Raw genomic sequence first — 19,986 nt, forward strand, 5'->3', positions numbered from 1 at the left:
GGAATCGTAGTTAAAATTTAAAAAATACAAAGCAATTTTATGCAAAAATGCTAAAAATGCTTTTTGTATTTTAAATTTGTTACAAGGGCCGTGGTGGCCTGATCGGTAAGGCATCAGACTTGTGACAGGAGGGTCCCTGGTTTGAGGGAAGAGCGGTCGAAGATCCACCGTCTTCACTAAGGGTGACTGGGAGACATTAAATATGCTCGTGGTCACAATGTCCATCAAGTTAAAGGATACCTCTGGGGGTGCTAGACCAAAAAGATATTCAGCTGCTGGTCTGGTTCTAAATTATCGAACTGTCCGTAGATGGTGCTGCCATGTATCGTGTTGTCTGAGCCAAATCGGACTTCCACCTGGAAATAGGCGCTCGATTAAAACGGGAGACGTACCCCTCTGCCTTAAAATCGAGTAGCATTACTACTCGGGCTCGGTTTCCCGAATGGAATAAGCAGCAACAATAACAAAAGAATTGTTTCAACCTGCACCCCCCGCGAAAAAAAAAAAAAAGCACTAGGACAATTTAAAAAAAAATATTTAGATCATTTACGTAAAATTTTACTGCCCCTTAGCAATTTCATTCCCAGGGCACGGACCATGGCTGCCCATGCGATAAATAGGGCTTGACTTACCCGTATAAATAGACCATACCCCGTAAGATAGACCATATGCCAGTCTTGTACGAAAAAAAAATCCCTTCCTTATGCGTTTTTGATGTAACCTAGCTTGATCAGTTTCAGTTTTTGCTGGCTCATGTGTGTAATCCTTTTGCAAATTTGAGTAATCTTTTTTAGTTTTTACATACTTTTTTTACGCACACTGTAATTGTTTTAGCTATAGTTTTAATGTATACGAATGTTACTTTTTTTTTTTTTTTTTTGTAGTAGTCTAGTGTTTTACGTACAGTAAAATGGTACAATTTTGTGTCAAGGGGCAATAGTGGACCACTGCTACCATGGTGATGATTTTGCTCTCCAGTGGTCTCATTTTCGAACTTTCTGGTAAGTTCAGATTTGCTCTACTATTTTGTCAGTTATGAATTAAGCCGCTTGTTGACTTAAAATGTTTCATAGTATTCACAAGTTCTCAACTTTTATCGAAAATGGGAATGTTGGGGTACAACAATAGCAAACCTATTTTTCACGGTTTTTAGTGGCTTGGAGCTTCATTTTATTCTTGTAGGATGCTTTTGTCATATTTTGTGCTATTTATTAGAAATAATGGATATAAAAGACAGAAGAAAGCTTTTTTGGAGAAGGTGCTGACTGAAATCCGGACCAAATACAAACTGAGAAAATTAAAAAAATAATAATAAATATTTATTTTGATGAGATTCGGAATCAGAAATGTGATTTTGCATTTCAGTTTTAAAAATTTATTTTGAGCAATCACGATTGCTTATTGTTTTCATTTGACTGTTTTGAATTCCTATCATTTTATTTTCCTGCCAGCACCCTCTGCCAGCACCACCGTCGCGTCGACCGGCCTCTCGATGCGGCTCCTACTGCGAAAGCCGTCTACAGGTTGCGTCCATATCCTACACACACACACGCATATACACACATACACACACTCATGCCTGCGCACAGGCACAAACACACTCCTACACACAAACACACACTCATGTCTGCGCACAGACACATACACATGCTCCTCACACAAAACACACATGCCTACACACATACACCCCAGACACAAACAAACATACCCCCTCCTCCCCACACACACAAATACACACGCCTACATACACACATACGCGTGATTGCGAAAAACATAATTTGAATTCAAGATATCAAAGTTCAAATTAATTTTTTTTTTTTTTGGTGTCGTTAAAATTCGTCAGACCTACGTATTTTCTGAGACCTAAGTATAGGTATCTAGCCTTTAGTTGGCGAGATTTTTCTAGTTTTCAAATGTTTCTATGTCAAAACCTAGGCAGATAATAAAGAACAGTACCTACATTTACTATGTTGAACTTTATTAATCACTCGATACAACAAATGATGATTAAGTCTGAAAAAATTGAAGAAAAAAATATTTGTCGCCAAGGCGACAAAACTTGACGACCAAAAGACTGGCGATATATCGCAAAGTGCCCGACAAATTATAACACCACTTGAATTTACATCGAAATTAACAATGATTCCCCCCTCTAAAAAAGGGGGAAAAGACCCCCATAAAAACATTCGAATGCAACCAAAAGGGAAGGTGCACAACAAGGCCCCACTAGGAGTCTACTTACCAAATTTCAACTTTCTAGGACATACCGTTTTTGAGTTATGCGAGATACATACGCACATACACACTCACATACACACGTATATACGGACGTCATGAGAAAAATTGTTGTAATTAACTCGGGGGTCGTCAAAATGGATGTTTCGGGTGTCTGTAGGTTCCACGTGTGGTCGGGTCGAAAAAAAAAACAAAAAAAAACCTCAACATTCATTCGGGGGTGAGAAAAATGGAAATTAATGCCGATTTTTGAGTAAAAAATTTTTCGCTAATACAATACTTCCTTTTTTGTAAAAGGAAATAAAAAGGTAAATGATGGACTAAAAAAATTCTTTATACAGTTTCAAGCAGAGGACAATTTGCTTTCTAGATCAAAATGAGGTGGCCCATAGTTGTACCCCGCAGGAGTACAACTATGAGCTATACGGGGAAAAAAATTCCTCTTCCTCTTCTTTCCAACTTAGTTTTTTTTTTTTAACATTTCATTCGAAAGACGAGATGTATAGCCACCATTGCTAAAGTCCTCAAATCTCTAAATCAAAGAATGTACACGGAATTTTCATTGAAAACATCGAAAAGTGGCCCATAGTTGGACCATTTTACGGTACTTTGCGGATTATCTGTGGATTCGCTTATCCGCGGTTGCCATGCCACTCTTTTCGGCGGATAATCGGGAGTTTAATGTACAACATTTTTCTGTTTTGGCCAAGGTAGAAAGTAAGAAAGTCGCCAAACGCCATTGCAGTGGCGTAGCTAGACCCGACTTTCGGGGGGGGGGGGTTACTTCTTATATATATATATATATATATATATATATATATATATATATATATATATATATATATATATATATATATGTATATATATATGTATATATATATGTATATATATATATATATATATATATATATAATCGCTTGGAATTTTTTCCTTTTCTTCCTTTTTTTTCTTTCTCTTCTCTCTTCTTTTTCTCTTTTTTTTTTTTGAGACTAACTTTTCGGGGGGGGGGGGTTTGTCCCCAAACCCCCCCCCCCCCTTAGCTACGCCCCTGCGCCATTGCACCTCCATTCACCTCTTACCACTGCATTGTTTACTTACCCTTTCGTGGGGGTTCTTTCCAAACAAGGGGTTGGAAAGGAAATAGCCGAACTCAATTTTTTTGTAATATCCTTTCGTGGCGATCACGAGTTCGGTGCAGGCGCTGTCACCATCCTCGTCGAGGACCAACTGACCCCTTTTCCGGCCAAAGATGGGGTTGCGAAACCTGACAGCCACACTTTCAGTTACTTTATTGATCTTCTCTCTGGAATACGGGAAGAATTCATGCTTGGTGCGGCTCCGTTAAAAATAGATCTGACCTTGAGAGAGTTTATTTCTTCTTGGCGAGTTCATTGCATAGGAAAAGTGTTATCGACGTGAGTTTGAGTCAAAATTCCTGAAGAATAACTGTTACGAAGTAATAGTCCCTCCAAACATAATACGACCGATCGAAACATAAATACGACCTACACTCAAGAAAAAACGTTTTACACACGAGGATGTCATAAAATTTCGAGTCGTTTTAGTGTTGGCAGTTTCAATTTGTTTTGAATTTAACTAAGTTACGGAGAAACTGCCGACTGTCTTGTCTGTCAGAAAAGTCTGACTGCGATGAAGAGGTTCAGAGTTCGAATCCCGGCTCGGGCATGGATGTATTTTCTCTCTCCTGCCCTTGCACTTCCTTTGTGAATTATTTGAATAGTTGCCTACCCTATAAATTGATTTCTATGGTATGTGTGTACTGTGGAAGTCGGACTTCACACCAAATTACGGCACAGTTGGAAAAGTGAAGCAGCGCCCCCCGAATAGCCAGCCTAGCAGGCACAAGACAGCAACAACAACGTAGCAACTACGAAAATTACGTTGAAATTGGAGGGTATAAAGTTACACAACTTAGCACTAATAAATTTTCCACGTTTCAATTGCTCCCCATGAAGAAGAAAACAATCTTAAGGTCAGACTTCATAGTATCCGAGACTTGGCATACTTACAAGAAAAGTAGCCAAACTAGAGCATGCAAAAATACAGGAACGTAAATCAAAGTGTTACTGAATTTATAGGTGGGTAACGCTTTCGTGAAATTCAGGACCAATAGTGATTCTCCACTGAGCACTTCAAAATGTCATTGATCAAGTTAACACGACGGAGCAGATAAATAAATAAATATGAAAGTGATGCATTCAAGCTCTGATAACTTCAACTAGATGGACAAACTATTGAACGAGCCCAATTGTTAAAATAAGGGTGAGGAAATCCGGTTTGTTCGCGAGTAACGTACTGCAATAGTTATTGGGTCTATGCCAAGAATTTTTCTTCTTCTCCCCAAGTAAAAATGAACTCTCTGTAGGTCAGATACCGTGTTATGGTGTTCTCAGTAAAGTTAATTTAGGCAAACAGAGCCGAGAAAAAAAACCAAAAAAAAAAAAACGATCAAACTTGTGGAATTTTTGATTGATCAGTGAAAAAACACTCAGTTAGTATGGACAAGAATGGTTAACAAAGCGCCTGCCTCGATCTCGAAACGAAACAACACGGGGGGGGGGAGATGTATTTATCAGCACATTAAACAAAATGACGTAATTTATCAGTATGTCATGCCTCAAGTAGACCATTTTTTAGTTTTTATTTTAACTGGCTATGTTTGCTCCGTATGAAAACTTCTGACTAGAGACGTATCGAGTTGCACTTTGGCCGAGTACCGAGTATTCGGCCTTTCACTACTCGGCCGAGTATTGTAGACCAGGGGAATGCCGTCACCTTAAGGAATTTCAATTTTTATCATCATCAAAAATCGTATTTATGAGCTAGATCAATGGACAGTGCTGTTTCAATATTAGCTACCAGTTTGTTTGGCACTCTTGGCTTCCTTAAGAAGTTTTCCACCTCCAGCTCAGTCACTTCCTATGCCAGGCTGATCAGTGCTAATAAGCACGATACTTCAGTCCTCGGCTGGAATGACTGAGCTGGCGGTGTATTTCATGTAATAAACTATCTGAAACAATGCTGCAACAAAGGCTTGATTTTGAAAATAAAATTTCCAATACAACACCTAATCACTGCTTTATGCCACCCTATTTAAACATTGTCAAAGTAAAATTATTGTCCACTAAAGCAATAGGTACGAAGAATAGTGTGTTACTAAAAAAGACTATCAAAAGAAAATGCACATTCTTGCCAAAAAGGTGATTATATAGCTTTTGTTAAGCACTAAATTTAGAACTCCTGTCATTGTCTTGGTCCTGGAACAGTTTTGAAGTATCAAATTATGGATATGCCTTGGTAAAGTAATCCAAGACGCCATATACATGAGTCACCATTCCGACTATAGGACTACTAGGTGAGTTCATTTTCTTAAAACTACACTCAAACAAAAAAAAAAAAAAAATGAAAAACGTACCATTTTTTTTCTTTTAACAATGTAGACAATGTTTTTGCATGCGTTTAGGCAAGTTACATAAGTTAATGTACAGAGCGTGTGTTTGCATGCATTGAAAATTTATGAGTGTGGATTATCAGTACAGTCTATAAATTAACTTCTTAAGCAGTCAATCAATTATGAACTACTCATTCATGTCCAAATGTGTCTAATAAGTTATAAAATTAAAATAATTACTTTTGTACTTACAGTATGTGTTTCAGTATAATATATTATGTAGAGCACGCTATACAAAATTTAAGAAGGTGAAATGAAATTTTCACTTTTTATTTCTGTTTAAGTGTGAATTAACTAGCAAAATTACTCAATTTCAAAGACCTATATCTTTTTTACAAACCAAATACACGAAACAATACATACACTGGTAGACAATTGCTAAGGACGGATGGCAATAGCAGAGTTAGAAACCACAAAATGGAAGGCAAGGAAATATGGAAATTAGCATAAGTTCGGGACACAGTAAGACGTGTTGTGAGTATGCAAATTTTGGACTCACGTCGTTGCTGGTCACGTGATAGCGCTGATAAGCAATATAAAGGATAAGGCGCGTGGTGATCATTGTTGTTCAAAAGCAAAGTTCGACGGCAAAGAATCAATTGACGAACTTGCATTTTTCGGTATGTCTTCCTGACATCCTTTCGATGATTTTATGGGTGGCTGTGTGGTTGGCAACATCGAAGAAGGGCAGAAGAAATTAGATGTTGCCAGGGAGTTCGACATCAGACACAGGGTTGTTTCTTGAGTTTGGAAATCGTTTCAAACAAATGGACTGCGTAGCAATGTCACGAGGGAGGTCGTGTACGCAATACGACGTCAGTAAAAGGCTGTACGCAGGTCAGTACGCAGTCAGCTAAAGATTGGTACTTAGTGCTTGCAACGAAAAGAAACCAGCGCTACACAGCTACTGAGGTAGCAAGGCAGTTTCCTGCTGCTACTAGCAAGCAAATGTCTCAAAAAACTGTAGCCAGACGTTTCAGTGCTGTAAGACTATATGCCCGTCAGCTTGTTTTGTAGATCCCATTGTCTACAAGTCAGTGTTTTGCTCGTTCGTAATAATGTACTCAGCATTGCATTTGGAGAGAAGTCGACTGGACTTGTGTACTATTCTCAGATGAAAGCAGGTTCAGTCTGTCGTCTAATTGTGGACGACAACTAACCTGGCATGAGAGTGGAACAGCATACAAGCCGGCAAACATAAAAGAAAGGACTAGTATCCTACAAGTTGTGGCATGGTATGGGTAGGATTATGATCAATGGCCGTACGTTGCTTGTGTGCTTCCAAACAAGACTATGACGGCTAGTGATAGATTAATTTTGTTCTTCTTTCTCATGTTCACGTGTTCTGTGGTGATATGGGCGATCAATTCGTTTTCATGGATGGCAACGTAACATGTCATTGGCAATCGACGTCCAGGAGTATCTAGCTCACTCAAAATATTCAACCCGTCGAATGGTCAGCACGTTCTATAGATCTGAATCATATTGAAAACGTTTGGGATGCTTTGAGGAGCAGTCTTGCTGGTCGACAACGCTCTCCAATAAACAAGGACACCCTTATCTGTGACTGACAGAAGAATGGAATAAATTACTCCAACAGCTGCTGGATAATGTTGTGTAAAGCATCACATGACGTGTGGAAGCTTGCATCGCTCTCCATGGTAGCCTTATCCCATATTGACACCTTACGTCGGATCGCCTGAGGGCGGTAATTATTTATTCACGTTTACGTTTTCAGCCCAAAATGACCGTATTGTCCCTTGAACACTTTTCAACGCCTTCTGGATTTCAGAGCACAATAAATTATTGTCATTGCAACGTTCTGGAGCTCTGGCATTAGTTTATTTCACTCGGCATCGAATTAGACTTACTTTTATACGCGCTACGTAACCCATTGGAATCCGTCCTTAGCAATTGTCCACCAGTGTATAACATGTATAGTACTTGAGTGGAATATTCAATTGGCCAAGAAATTTTATTTTTAAGTCCATCTCCTTATGGTTTACAGGGGACATATTCTTATTAGCGTGGTTCCAGTGATTAGTTTTTGCCATATTTCATTTTGTATTTCCGTCCCCTACGCGAGTTATTCCCCTATGAAATGAGTAAAATTTTTACATTTGAACTTGAACTTTAGCCTGTTGCCATTATTTTAATTATTAAGTTACAGCCACGTAACTCTGCATGTAAGACTACCATCTTATGTTCTTTAACATCAAAGCGTAAAATTAACTGTCTTAAATGTAATTCATATAGATTATGGCCAAAATGCAAAGGTCTAACAGTCCCATTTTTGACTACGAAAACCGCTTTTGATGACCTCTAAAAAATCAAAGGTCCAGTTTAGAGAGAAGATAAAAATGGTTTTAAACAGCTTTCTTATGCAGCTTTTAGGGATATGAGTTTCAAAAAAATTAAAAATTGTCGAGCGCACTCATCCGTCGAACCTGTATGGATTGACCCTACTTTATCTTTCTTTGCATTTGGATTCAGTTGTGATATACATTCCCAAAACCTTTGCTGCAGATTTTCTTTTGGCTTGTTTCCTTTTCAATGTCTTTTCCTTTCTTTTAGCTACTGTTTCTTCCAAAACTGCCTTCATTGGGGTTCCCGTTAGAATTGATGAGTGGCCTTTGCTTTTAGAACTTACCTGTACCCTTTCTGCTGCCAATTTTGGCATTGGTGAAAACTTTTCTAGTGATTGAAGAAACGTTTTTGAGGTACTTCCTGAACGATCTTTGATGAGTAAGGAGTCATCCAGTAACTCACCTTGAGACGTATTACTCGCATTCACAATATTAGTTTCTTCACCAGTTTCTTCTTTTAAGACTAACTTCTGTTAACTAGCTCTTTTTACTAAGCACAGTTTACAAGAGCGCATTTTCGTTCCTTTAAAAAATTGCTTTTGACCTATACAGTGGAAATATGCTTCCGGGGGTAATGCCGCCACCATGGCGGCATTACCCCCGGAGACCGCCATGGTGGCGGTCTCCATGCCGCCTAAATGCCGCCTAATGCCGGCCTAAATGCCGCCTAAATGCCGCCATGGTGGCGGCATTACCCCCGGAGAGGTGGCGTGATAACTCCGATCCGACAGGATGGAAGGAATGTAAAGACATCAAAACAAACGGAAGTGATCAATATTGTTGATCAAAATGTAGGCTAAAATATCTAATTAAAGGTTGTTCGTAGAAACTCCTGCCACTGTAGCATCTAAAGGTACATACCTCAGCTTATTTAAATTGGAAAAATAAGATCAAACTTCTTCAGAACAACGTTCGACATTATAGGAAAAAAACAACGCGCGTTTGCTGTAAGGTGTTTTACTATCACCCAATAGTCTGGGAGCTAGTATTAGACTATTGGGTGATGGTAAACACCTTACAGCAAAACTTCTGCGAGAAATTCATTGTGTAATTTGCTATATGTGGGTGGACATGTGGGATATGCTGGTTCCATTCCAACAGCAGACTTCTATAATACTGAACTACAAAACCTTCTTGAACCGTAAGACAAGTGCATCCCTCTGCTTTTTTTATGAGGTGACTGAAATATTGATACATCCTTTGCAGTAAATCCTCTAAGGTACTAATGCATTTTTATGTTCATTGGGATGCTTACTTTTTGGAAAAGGTTTCCAACTATTTTGTTAAATGAGCTTTAGGAAAAATTGAAGAATGTTTAAACGTTTCAGTTTGAAAACTTACTTATCTTTCTTGCACAGTAGATACAATATCACGATCGAAGTGATAATGAAGATCGAGAATACGAGCATGACCACCCAACTGTAGTCATAAGATTTTTTTCTCTCGGCAATCTTTATTTCACACCTGTCGCCAGTAAAACCGTCAGGACACCTGAAATGATTTACTAAGATTCAGTGCCTTGCAGAAGAATCAAATCTATCTTCCCCTCTCGCCTCGCCACTTATTATCAATCCTCATATCCCAACTCTCGGAAAATAGCATGATTCGTTCCAAAAAAAGAAAAGTACTTGAGAAAATAAATTTCAATTTTTAGTGCTTGAAAACCTTTAAAATTTAGAAAAGTGTGGCTACAAACCACAAATGGGAGGGGGTAAGGAGAAAGAGTGCCAATACATGTCAAATTCATCTCCTTGCTACATCCTGCCCCAAAAATATAAAAGCCATGGTTCTCACGTTTCTGAAACATATTACAATTTTTTGTGACTCACATTTTTCACATCTTGCTATTTATATAATTCCGAATGCAGTATTTGGCGATTCTTTTGTTATTACTTTCTTTTATCTTATTTCTTCTGCATATTGTCAATCTGTTTAGCACGGGAAAAAAATATACACTACCTCTATTCCTTTTTTGCCCCATTTGCAACTGAAGAAAAGTTGTTGTCATGAGAAATCTACAGTTTTTTTTCCTTTTAAATTTAAAATAGCTGTTTCTTACAAAGTTAGAACAGGACTGTAAAAATTTACAATCAAGTACTAAAATATCAGAGACTGGACAGTACAAATGAAGTGCGTTAAATTATTTTAATTGTTCTGGAGTCTTTGAAAATAATTAGATAAGTCTTTGAAGCTCCTAAGCAAAGTGAATCGATTATTTCAGAAAGGGCGTAAGTCCAATGGATTCCCGTAGGACTTACGCCCTTTCTGAAATTATCGATTCAACTGAGCTCCAATTTCATTTTTTATCAAGTGTTCAAGTGTATAAATTATGTATCGTTATCTTGTTACCTATTTTCTAAATCTGTACACCATTTCTTTTCTATTGATCATTTTATATTTAACTCGTTGTTGTAGTTATCGGTGGGTTAGAAGGGTGATTAAAAACTAATTGTAACCAAAAGCTGATATGAGCAAATAACAAAGCATTGTCTTTTCTCTTCCCGCACTATTTCTCTCTGTCAATTGCTGTCTTTCATTTGTCGAATCGAAAACATTTTTTACTGTGTATTATCTTCATTTGCAAAAGAGCATATAACTTTAAAAAAGTTTTGTTTGCCTATTACTGTCCTGATATTTTTGTAGTTTCAACTACATCTTAAAGGCTTCAAAATGCATAATTTTATATCTATTTTTCAAAATTTCTTCAGGGGGAGAAACCCCCGGACCCCCTGGGGATATTCTATACTACACTTAAAGGGGAATCTTAGGGCTCTTGATATCATTCCTTTTCTTAAGGTCAATACAAAAAGTACATGAGGGGAAAACACATTAACAATACAATCAAAAAATAAATAAATTGCTGTATGCATCAGAGGGAAGCGAAAAACATAGTAAAGGGGAAAATAATTAAAAATTGCCTCTTACACTACCGAGAGAAATAATGTTTAAACTACAAAAGGGGCCCCATACCTGAAATAGCTTAGGGCCCCGTTGAGTCTAAATCCGGCCCTGCCGGTAACTTAACTGTTTTACTGGTAAGACTGACTCATTTCAGGGGAATAAAGAACGAAAAAGCGGTCAACAATGAACGTTACCTACTGGAGTTTAGGGTTAATCCACTGGAGTTAGGGTTAAAATTTCATGCATCAAAATATCCCCAAACAGGCAATGGCTTCGTTCAAATGTAGAAGCAATTTTCATCCATCATACCTTGAAGGGCGATTTCCTTGTCAATATGAGATTATTGTATCAACACGCCAAGATTTTGATGGTGCTTATCAGGAGTGAAACTAAGGGAAAAGCGTCCCACTAGTAGAAGCTCTCCTGACAGCCAGGGTCTGATTACTGCACAGGCCAAGTAAGCCTGGGCCTAGGGCCACATCTTCATAAGTTACCAATTTGTTTTAAACTAAGCATAGCATTAAAGAATCATATATTTTCATGTATCATTCAGACGCTAGTTGGCTCGCGCTGCAGTTGTTTGGAAAACAGTAAACTTTTCTTACACTTGTTTTGACATAAAATGAAAAATATAAGAAGGGACAATAGTTATTATTAAACTAGCCTGCGTGCCCGGCGTTGCACGGGCTACTTAAAAAATGAAAGAGCTGTTCAATTGATGTTTTTGTATTATTCTGACATCAGTTTCTAAAGCGCTAAGGAGTAAATAATTACGCGTAATGCAAGGTTTGCAAAACACCAGTAGAGCATATTTTTGGCAAAAGCCTCTTTAACGTTATTCATATTTATCAATAATACAAGTTATGAGTATTTTCAATTAGCACAAAAGATGAAAATATATGCATTCTCAACTATAATATGTGCTCACTTTAAACTGAATTAAATCTGATAGAATATATCTTACTAATATTATATATGCGAAAGTTTGTCTGTATGGATGGATGTATGGATGTATGGATGGATGTATGGATGTTTGTTACTCTTTCACGCAAAAACTACTGAACGGATTTTGATGAAACTTTACAATAATATAGCTTATGCATCAGAATAACACATAGGGTAGTTTTCGTCCCGTTATGGGGGGCAAAACCCCCTTAGGGGGGCAATAAAACACAATTTTTGTATAAATTCTCTAATATTGGGATGAATAAATACTTGCACATATTTACATTATATGTCCATCGAAAGCTCTGATTTTTCTGCTGAAGATGGCACCTGTTCGAAATTTCTAAGTAGAATAAAAAACGAGTTATGAGCTTTTTAGATCCATGTTCGAAGGCTTTCCTCAACTCAATACAGTATTTAGTGTATCATCTCAACTCCCTGTCGATAGCGACAATTGTTGTATTGTTGACTTTCTTTGCTTTTCGTGATTGTTCAAGGCTTTTCTCAAGTCAAATCTTGAAGTAAGATTTTTGCACAAGATTGGCAAATAATACATGATTTGGCTGATGATTTTCCATTTAAACGGAACTTTAAAGTAATTAATGGTTTTTATTATTATTTATGCTAATTGAACACTTACTCATTATCCAAACAACCAGCAGATCGCCAAAATTTTTGCAGAAAGATTTCCGTAGCTGATGCATTTGGCAGTTTTTTCAACGTTGCTGTTTTTGAAGCCGAAGACTACGTCATAATGTTTCTCAGCTTTCACCATGTAAACAAAATATCGCCAATCAAAGAATTTTCAAAAGACTTTTTTTACTGTGTTAAATAATGCAGCAACTAAATTAGGCAAATCCATAAACAGCACAAAAACTTCCATTAATTTTCCTTTTTGCACAATTTCAAACAATCACCAAATTTTATTACTTATTTTGGTAACATTTCGGATGAAACTGTTTAGCGCCATTTTATGGTGACCAAAAATGTCTCAGCATCTGGCGACGATATCTCTGTAACGAAAATTAATATCATATCGTTTTACAAAGTAAGGAAAGAATGGGGGAGCATCATCGAAGGTACCTCGAAACGACTTTCGCAAATTCGGTAAAATCGCACCAAGAGCCACAATGATTGAAATTTCCCGAAATAACTAAAGCAAGTATAAGGGGATTACGAGCGCAGCTACTTTTTTTTAATCACTTCGTACTTCATTAGCCATACAGAGAAGGTTTTAGACTCCATGTTAAAAAAAAAGTATCAACAGATTAATCTTTTTAAACATGAGAAGATTAATTTCATGTTTTTTAAATTTGTATATGCTTAAATATAGTGCTTTCGTTTCTAAATCAATACTACTTTGTTTTTATACTTATTGCTATTTTAGTTTTATGGGTAAGGAAGAAACTCTATTTTTAATCACGTCAAAAAGATGTGTTTTAAATTCTTTTACTTAAAACAGAAAACAAAAGCAAGTAACGATTTTTTCTAATAATCATTACTGACCCAGGCAACGCCGGGTATTTTTGCTAGTATTGATATATAGAGAAAAACATTGATTAATACCGTCGCTAAATTGTGTAAGCAGCCGCCGAAGGCGGCAACCCTGGCGCAAAAGGCGAATTGCGTAAAAAGGCGGACCAGCTGGTCGCCGAAGGCGGCTAGTCTGAAATATTTATGTACAATTACAATCAGCTTTTTACATAAAATGACACACACTTTTTTGTTGATTACGTGAAACTAAAGCACCAAGACTTGTTAAATACCAATAAGCATTAATTTAATATCAAGCCATCAGATTCCAATTAAGCTTTAGTTAAAATCCTTAAAAACAATCTTTTTTGTTCAACTCTGTTTCACTTAAAGAAATCCAAACAATCTTAATTTAACGTGTTCTTTTAACGATACAAACTGTATTGCAAAAATCGAAACAGGAAGGAAAAATAGATTTATTATATTTCGAAAACTCACCCATGTGACGGAAAAAAGTCCAACAAAATAAACATAATTCGTCGCACATCCTAAATGTACCCAAATATGAGGCCGGAGAATGATAAACTTACACTTCAATCAATAAACATTACTAAAGAAACATTTTTCATATGCTGAAAAGAGTTAAGAACGTTGAATGTGAAAAAATAAGAAAGGACAGACGAGATAAATGTCCGAATAGAGCAACTAATTTTAAACTAATTAAAAATGAAATTCTAGATGGAAACTTTTTTTTTTAAGATTTGGACAGCAGCCAAAAAAATCTCTTTTGACACAATTATTAGAATTTTATTTGCTCACCCATGTGCAAAATGGCAACAGGAAAGAAATAAAAATTCCTGAATAGCGTTATGTTAATTAACGTTTTAATTAATATCTCCGCTAATTAAAGTCGTACAATTATGAGATTGGTCCTATTGTTTTCTTTGGAAAATTTCGAATTGATCGGTATCTCGTTTGACTCCCGATTCGCAGTGGTTCTCGAGAAGATCGATCTTCAGACAGACAGACAGACAGACGGACGCGAACAGATTTTAATATTATAGTGGATTGTAAACTTTAGCAAAAAAAGCTTAATTTTAGAAGCTTATTTAAGTATTTATTTTAAAGGGATAAATGGATCCCTCTGCTTCTCCCCCCCTCCCCCCTCCAAATAAAAAGGTTGCTCAAATATGTTTCAATTCACCACGATATGGTTGAAAGCAAGCGTAGAGCGTAATATTCAATTTCCTTCCCATGTTATCATAACATGGAAACGTGGTAGATAGATGCTTCAAAGTACATTATTTGTCGTAACTTCCGTTAACAGTCGTAATTTCCTATTAAATACAGTTAAACTCTATAAAGGAAAACCGTAAAACTGTTTTCACTTCTAGTGTACTGTTAATGCAAGAAAAACAACCTTCCTATGAGTGTGTGGTGTCACCTGGCGGGAGTATAAGTAGAACGATATGTCAACGCGGATAGTTGGCGCTCATGCTTACTCTGCTACACTGAATATATAGTACAAATCAGGACCTGATTACCGCACATGCCGACTATACCTGGGCCAGGGGCCCCATCTTTCCAAGGAGTCCCAAATTACTCATAGAATTATGCATAACATTACAACGATACGAGAAATTCATGCACTTTTAAAATAATAAAATAAAAAAAATGACTTGTTGATTGGAAAAAAACTTCCTGGAAGGAGAATTTTTATTCATTATTCCAGTAGCGAATTTATCATGTCAGAATGGGGTCGTTTCCAAAATTTTAAAAGCATTTTTTTTTCTGAAAGAGCATGCATAAAGCTAAAAATAAGGTTCTGACAATTTTTAAAATAATTTGACAAAGTTTAATATTTTTAAAAAATCATTTTAATCGGTGCGCTTCTATTATTTACGCTTCTGCCGATGACATCACAAATGATGAAATGCCAGTCTCTGTTGTCATTCACAGGGCACGATATTAAATTCGCATCTTTATTCTGGTGTACTGGCAACGATATGGTTGATAGAAAGCGTAGAGCGCAATATTCAATTCACTCCTTGATTATCATAACGTGGAAACGCGGTAGACAGATGCGCCAAAGTGCATCATTTGTGACGTCATAAAGACCACGCCTTGTTTGAAAAATCAAACATTTTGAAAAATTAATTAAAAACTAAGCGTTGAGAAAATTAAAGTTCTTTCTCGCTCCGTATTATTTTGTTTGCTTATTCTATCCATTTCAGTGACTGAAAGTAGTACTTTTGACTGAAGGAAACAACTCCATTATGAGGGGTCTCGAATGGGATTCATAAATTCATATAATTGATTAACATAGTTCTGTGATCGACAAAAAGGCCTCCAAAGACTGACGGGCCCTAAACATATAAATCAACCGCTGCATTCCGCTATAGTCTTCTGAGGGTCTCCGAATTATTGTGGAACATGTGCCTCTCTTTCAGTTAGTTGGAATCTGGTGCAAATACAAATGAAAGTACGCTTAATTCATGATTTTCTGACCCTTTGTCCATATTGGGTAGACCGAGAATGTCCCACAATGAATAAATAGTTCGGTTCTTAAAATAAAAAAAATAAAAAGAAGAAAAATTAATTTGAATTTTGACATCTTGAATTCAAATTATGTTTTTCGCAATCACGAGTGTGTGTATGTAGGCGTGTGTGTTTGTGTGTGGGGGTATGTGTGTTTGTGTGTAGGGGGTATGCGTATGTGTGTGTAGGCATGTGTGTTTGTGTCTGCGTACTGGCATAAGTGTGTGGGTAGTTGTGTGAATGAGTGTTTGTGTCTGGGGGGTATGTGTATGTGTGTAGGCCTATGTGTTTGTGTGCAGGCATAAATGTGTGGGTAGTTGTGTGTATGTGTGTGTATGTTGTGGTGTGTGTGTATGTATAGGTGTCTGTATTTATGCGTGTGTATGTGTTTGTGTATGTGTGTAGGTGTATGTGTGTGTATGTGTTTGCGTTTGTGTATGTGTGTAGGTGTATGTGTGTGTGTGTATGTGTTTGTGTGTGTGTATGTGTGTGTAGTTGTGTATGAATGCGCGTGTGTGTAGGACATGGACGCAACCTGGAGACGGCTTTCGCTATAGGAGCAGCATCGTGAGGAGCCCGTCGACGGTGATGGTGCGGAGGGTGGTGGTGGGGAAAATAAAATGATAGGACGCCAAAAACAGTCAAATGAAAGCAATAAGCAATCGTGATTTCTCAAAAAAAATAAAAAATTGCTTTATTGGATGTGTATAATGAATGCATTTTACTAGATTTTCAGCAGTTTTCGAGGTTTATTTTTTAATTTAAAGAAGTTTTAAAAAGACATTTTGTTTTGCACAAAAATCAAAATATGGCGACTTATGAAAAGCCATTTACTGTATATTTGTCTTGGACACTATTTTGCCGAGCTAAGTACGTAAGTCGTATCTGCACTTTTCATCAAAATTGAGTTACGGTCACCGGGTGGTTTTTTGTCGCATACTTCACCTAAAAAAGATGTTTAATGGTCATTTGTCAATGGCAAATATTTTAGAAAAAGTTCTGAGAAAACTTCATCTGATTCAAATACACGGAGGAGCAAAATTTTGAACGGCAATTTCTCATTTTTAATTAAACTGTAGCTTAGCACTGCAGAATTGGAGCTTAAGTGACTAATACTTTTTATTTCCAAAACCATAACACCACTTTTAGAACAGTAACTTGAATGAGAATAGAATAAATACCTTGGTGCTTGAAAAATAAACGAATATAAAACAACGCACAAGGCTCCAACTAGCATGAAAGCAGCATACACGTGCTTTGGGGAACATGGAACCCCTTCTTAAATGCAAAAGAAGTAATTTTATGGATGTAAAAAAAACACAACAAAAGGCTGCTAACTAATTTCAAAGTTTACCTGCATCATTAAAATATTGAATATGAACGTTATGCAACATAACATGAGCACCTTATCGTTTTTATTAAGTTTTTTTTTTTTTTTTTTTTTTTTTTTAATGTGACTGCTACTTAATATCTTCACGAATGAAGATTAGTAGTGACAATAATTATTAACAAATAATAATTTGCCCCAAAAGCGCTTATTTTAAGATTAATAAAAATAAAGAGGGTCCTAAAAATATGTTACGACGGAACCTTAAATGTTTAAACCCGCTACTACTCCGGGAAACGATTTTTTTTTTTTTTTTGACAGCGCCGTGTTTTAAAACCAGCTTACTCTTTGATAATGGAAACCTGGTGAAAGAAAAAAAGTTATCAGAATGTATTTACGAAAAAATAACTCGAGGATAGCAATGAAATGGGTCTGTTATTTTCTTCACATTTTTGTTAAATCACGCTTTTTTGTTTATTTCATTGTAATTTCCAATTATTTTCATTCATAAATGTCTTCTAATTATTGATATATGTATTTTTTTTTTCTTTGTATGTTGCGCGCAATTTCAGTGAACGGAATTTTAAAACTGCAGCCAATTTCCCCTCACTTTTTTTGCAGGTTTCTGGCAGTGTGACTGCAATGCAAGATTTTTCTTTCCAATTCAGGATCATAAAATAAATGGTAGACATTTTTGTCAAAACGAATAAATGCAAAAAGTCAGCGACTTTGATTTATTGCACGCATGCAGTTGACAGCAGTGGTGTAGCCAGAAAAAACTTCGGAGGGGATGTATTCAGGTTTCGGAGTAGTTGGAGGGAGATATTGGTATTGTCAATTTGAGTCATTTTCTGTTGTCAAAATGGTATATTTTTGCGTTTGGAGGGAAATAATATACCTCTAAATCACCCACCCTTCGATATTGATAGTAAAATTTTGTCAGAACCATTGTTTCTAGAGTTTCAATGGTAGGACACTTATCCCTTAATACACATACTGAACTTTCCACGTAATCAATTTACTGTATTACCCCTCTTTAGCCGACATGCCGTGAGATTGACCAGCATGCCGGGAAGTTCGAATTTTGAGGCATGCCACACAATTCGGGGTTCATTTCGAAAAAAAAGGGGAGATTGTGGATGAAAACACTTTTGCTAAAAGCCAAATGCCGATTTGCTTGCACTGTTATTATTTCTTACTGTAAACAAACATAGACGTTCCACGAAAAAGAAAATTGCTCTGCCAACGTGCAATTAGAGCGATCTTCGTTTCGCTCGTTTTCAATCGGTTTTGAAGTAGACTCATCCAAGGACGAGCGTCAATAATCTTGAGGTGGACTGTCATTACCAACCGTCCCCGTCAGACACTCGAACCGGACCGCTGCCGATTGCTGATTCTTCGTTGGCGTAGTAGTATTCGATCGGCGGTTTGGTGGTTTGACGGGAGTCGAATCTTCAGTTGACTATGACCGTAAAGAGTTAAGATTCAAATAATTATAACAACTCATGCTTCTCTCGTTTTCAACCGGTTTTGAAGTGGATTCGTCTAAGGTCGACCCGCCGATTGATGCTTCCTTATTGGTTGACGTAGTCTTCGATCGGCGGTTTGGTTGTTTGACGTAGGGTCGAATCGTCTGTTGACTATAAACGTAAAGAGTTAAGATTCAAGTAATTATAGCAACTCATGCTTCTCTCGTTTTCAACCGGTTTTGAAGTGGACTCGTCTAAAGACGAGAACAAGCAATCTTGTGGTGCACTGTTGTCACCAACCGATTTGAACCTCCGTCAGACACTCGACCCGCCGATTGATGCTTCCTTATTGGTTGACGTAGTCTTCGATCGGCGGTTTGGTTGTTTGACGGAGGGTCGAATCGTCTGTTGACTATAAACGTAAAGAGTTAAGATTCAAGTAATTATAGCAACTCATGCTTCTCTCGTTTTCAACCGGTTTTGAAGTGGACTCGTCTAAAGACGAGAGCAAGCAATCTTGTGGTGCACTGTTGTCACCAACCGATTTGAACCTCCGTCAGACACTCGACCCGCCGATTGATGCTTCTTTATTGGTTGGCGTAGTTTTCGATCGGCGGTTTGGTTGTCTCACAGAGGGTCAAACCTGCTGGTGAATACGACCGTGAAGGGTTAGAAGGTAATTTGCACTCACCAGCAGCTGAACTCTCCTCCCACGGCCACACATCGGGCGTCTTGTTCACAATAAGAATCAGGGCAGGATAATTTGGGTTCGTGTGTTGGCTTCGGTGTCGGTTGGAAAATGCAGGAAGAGTTGCGCATGATGTACGAATTTCCACATTTGCAAGTGTAACTCGTCTGAGTTAGCAGGCACAATTGAGTACATTTGCCTTCGCATCTGTTCTCTCCTAAGAAGAGAAATATCATGAAAAGAACGATCAACTCCCTGAAGGGTGTTTCAGAAAAGACTTCCCTACTTTTAAATGACACAATAGGGAGACAGAAAGGAGAATCAAGTGATATGTTGGACCATGGCTCCACTAGATGGCGCTGACGCTTAACGGGCCTTGACAATTTATGACTTTTCCGTGTTAAACCGATGCAGCTCAGGCATCCAACAATCAATGCCAACGTTTCAAAGTTTGTTTATTTTTGATTGGATGTCGCCCATTTTGACCGCAAGAGGCACTGAACGGAACTTCTGCATCCACCAATCAATGGCAATGTAAAGGAAACTGGTGTTCCCTGTAGCGCCATCTCTGT

General features: G+C 37.4%; 1 protein-coding gene across 1 annotated transcript in view; it reads right to left on the reverse strand.

Annotated features, from left to right (window-relative positions):
- Nucleotides 1-224: 224 nt before the first annotated feature.
- The window catches only part of LOC129227906 (low-density lipoprotein receptor-related protein 2-like), a 146,766-nt gene continuing 127,004 nt past the window's right edge, over nucleotides 225-19,986 (reverse strand). Inside the window, 4 exon segments of the mRNA XM_054862527.1 lie at nucleotides 225-251; nucleotides 3,334-3,538; nucleotides 9,415-9,564; nucleotides 19,418-19,631. Of these exon segments, the coding sequence (XP_054718502.1) occupies nucleotides 225-251; nucleotides 3,334-3,538; nucleotides 9,415-9,564; nucleotides 19,418-19,631 (596 nt within the window).

This window comes from Uloborus diversus, chromosome 8 (genome assembly GCF_026930045.1).
Source record: "Uloborus diversus isolate 005 chromosome 8, Udiv.v.3.1, whole genome shotgun sequence".
Taxonomy (NCBI): domain Eukaryota; kingdom Metazoa; phylum Arthropoda; class Arachnida; order Araneae; family Uloboridae; genus Uloborus; species Uloborus diversus.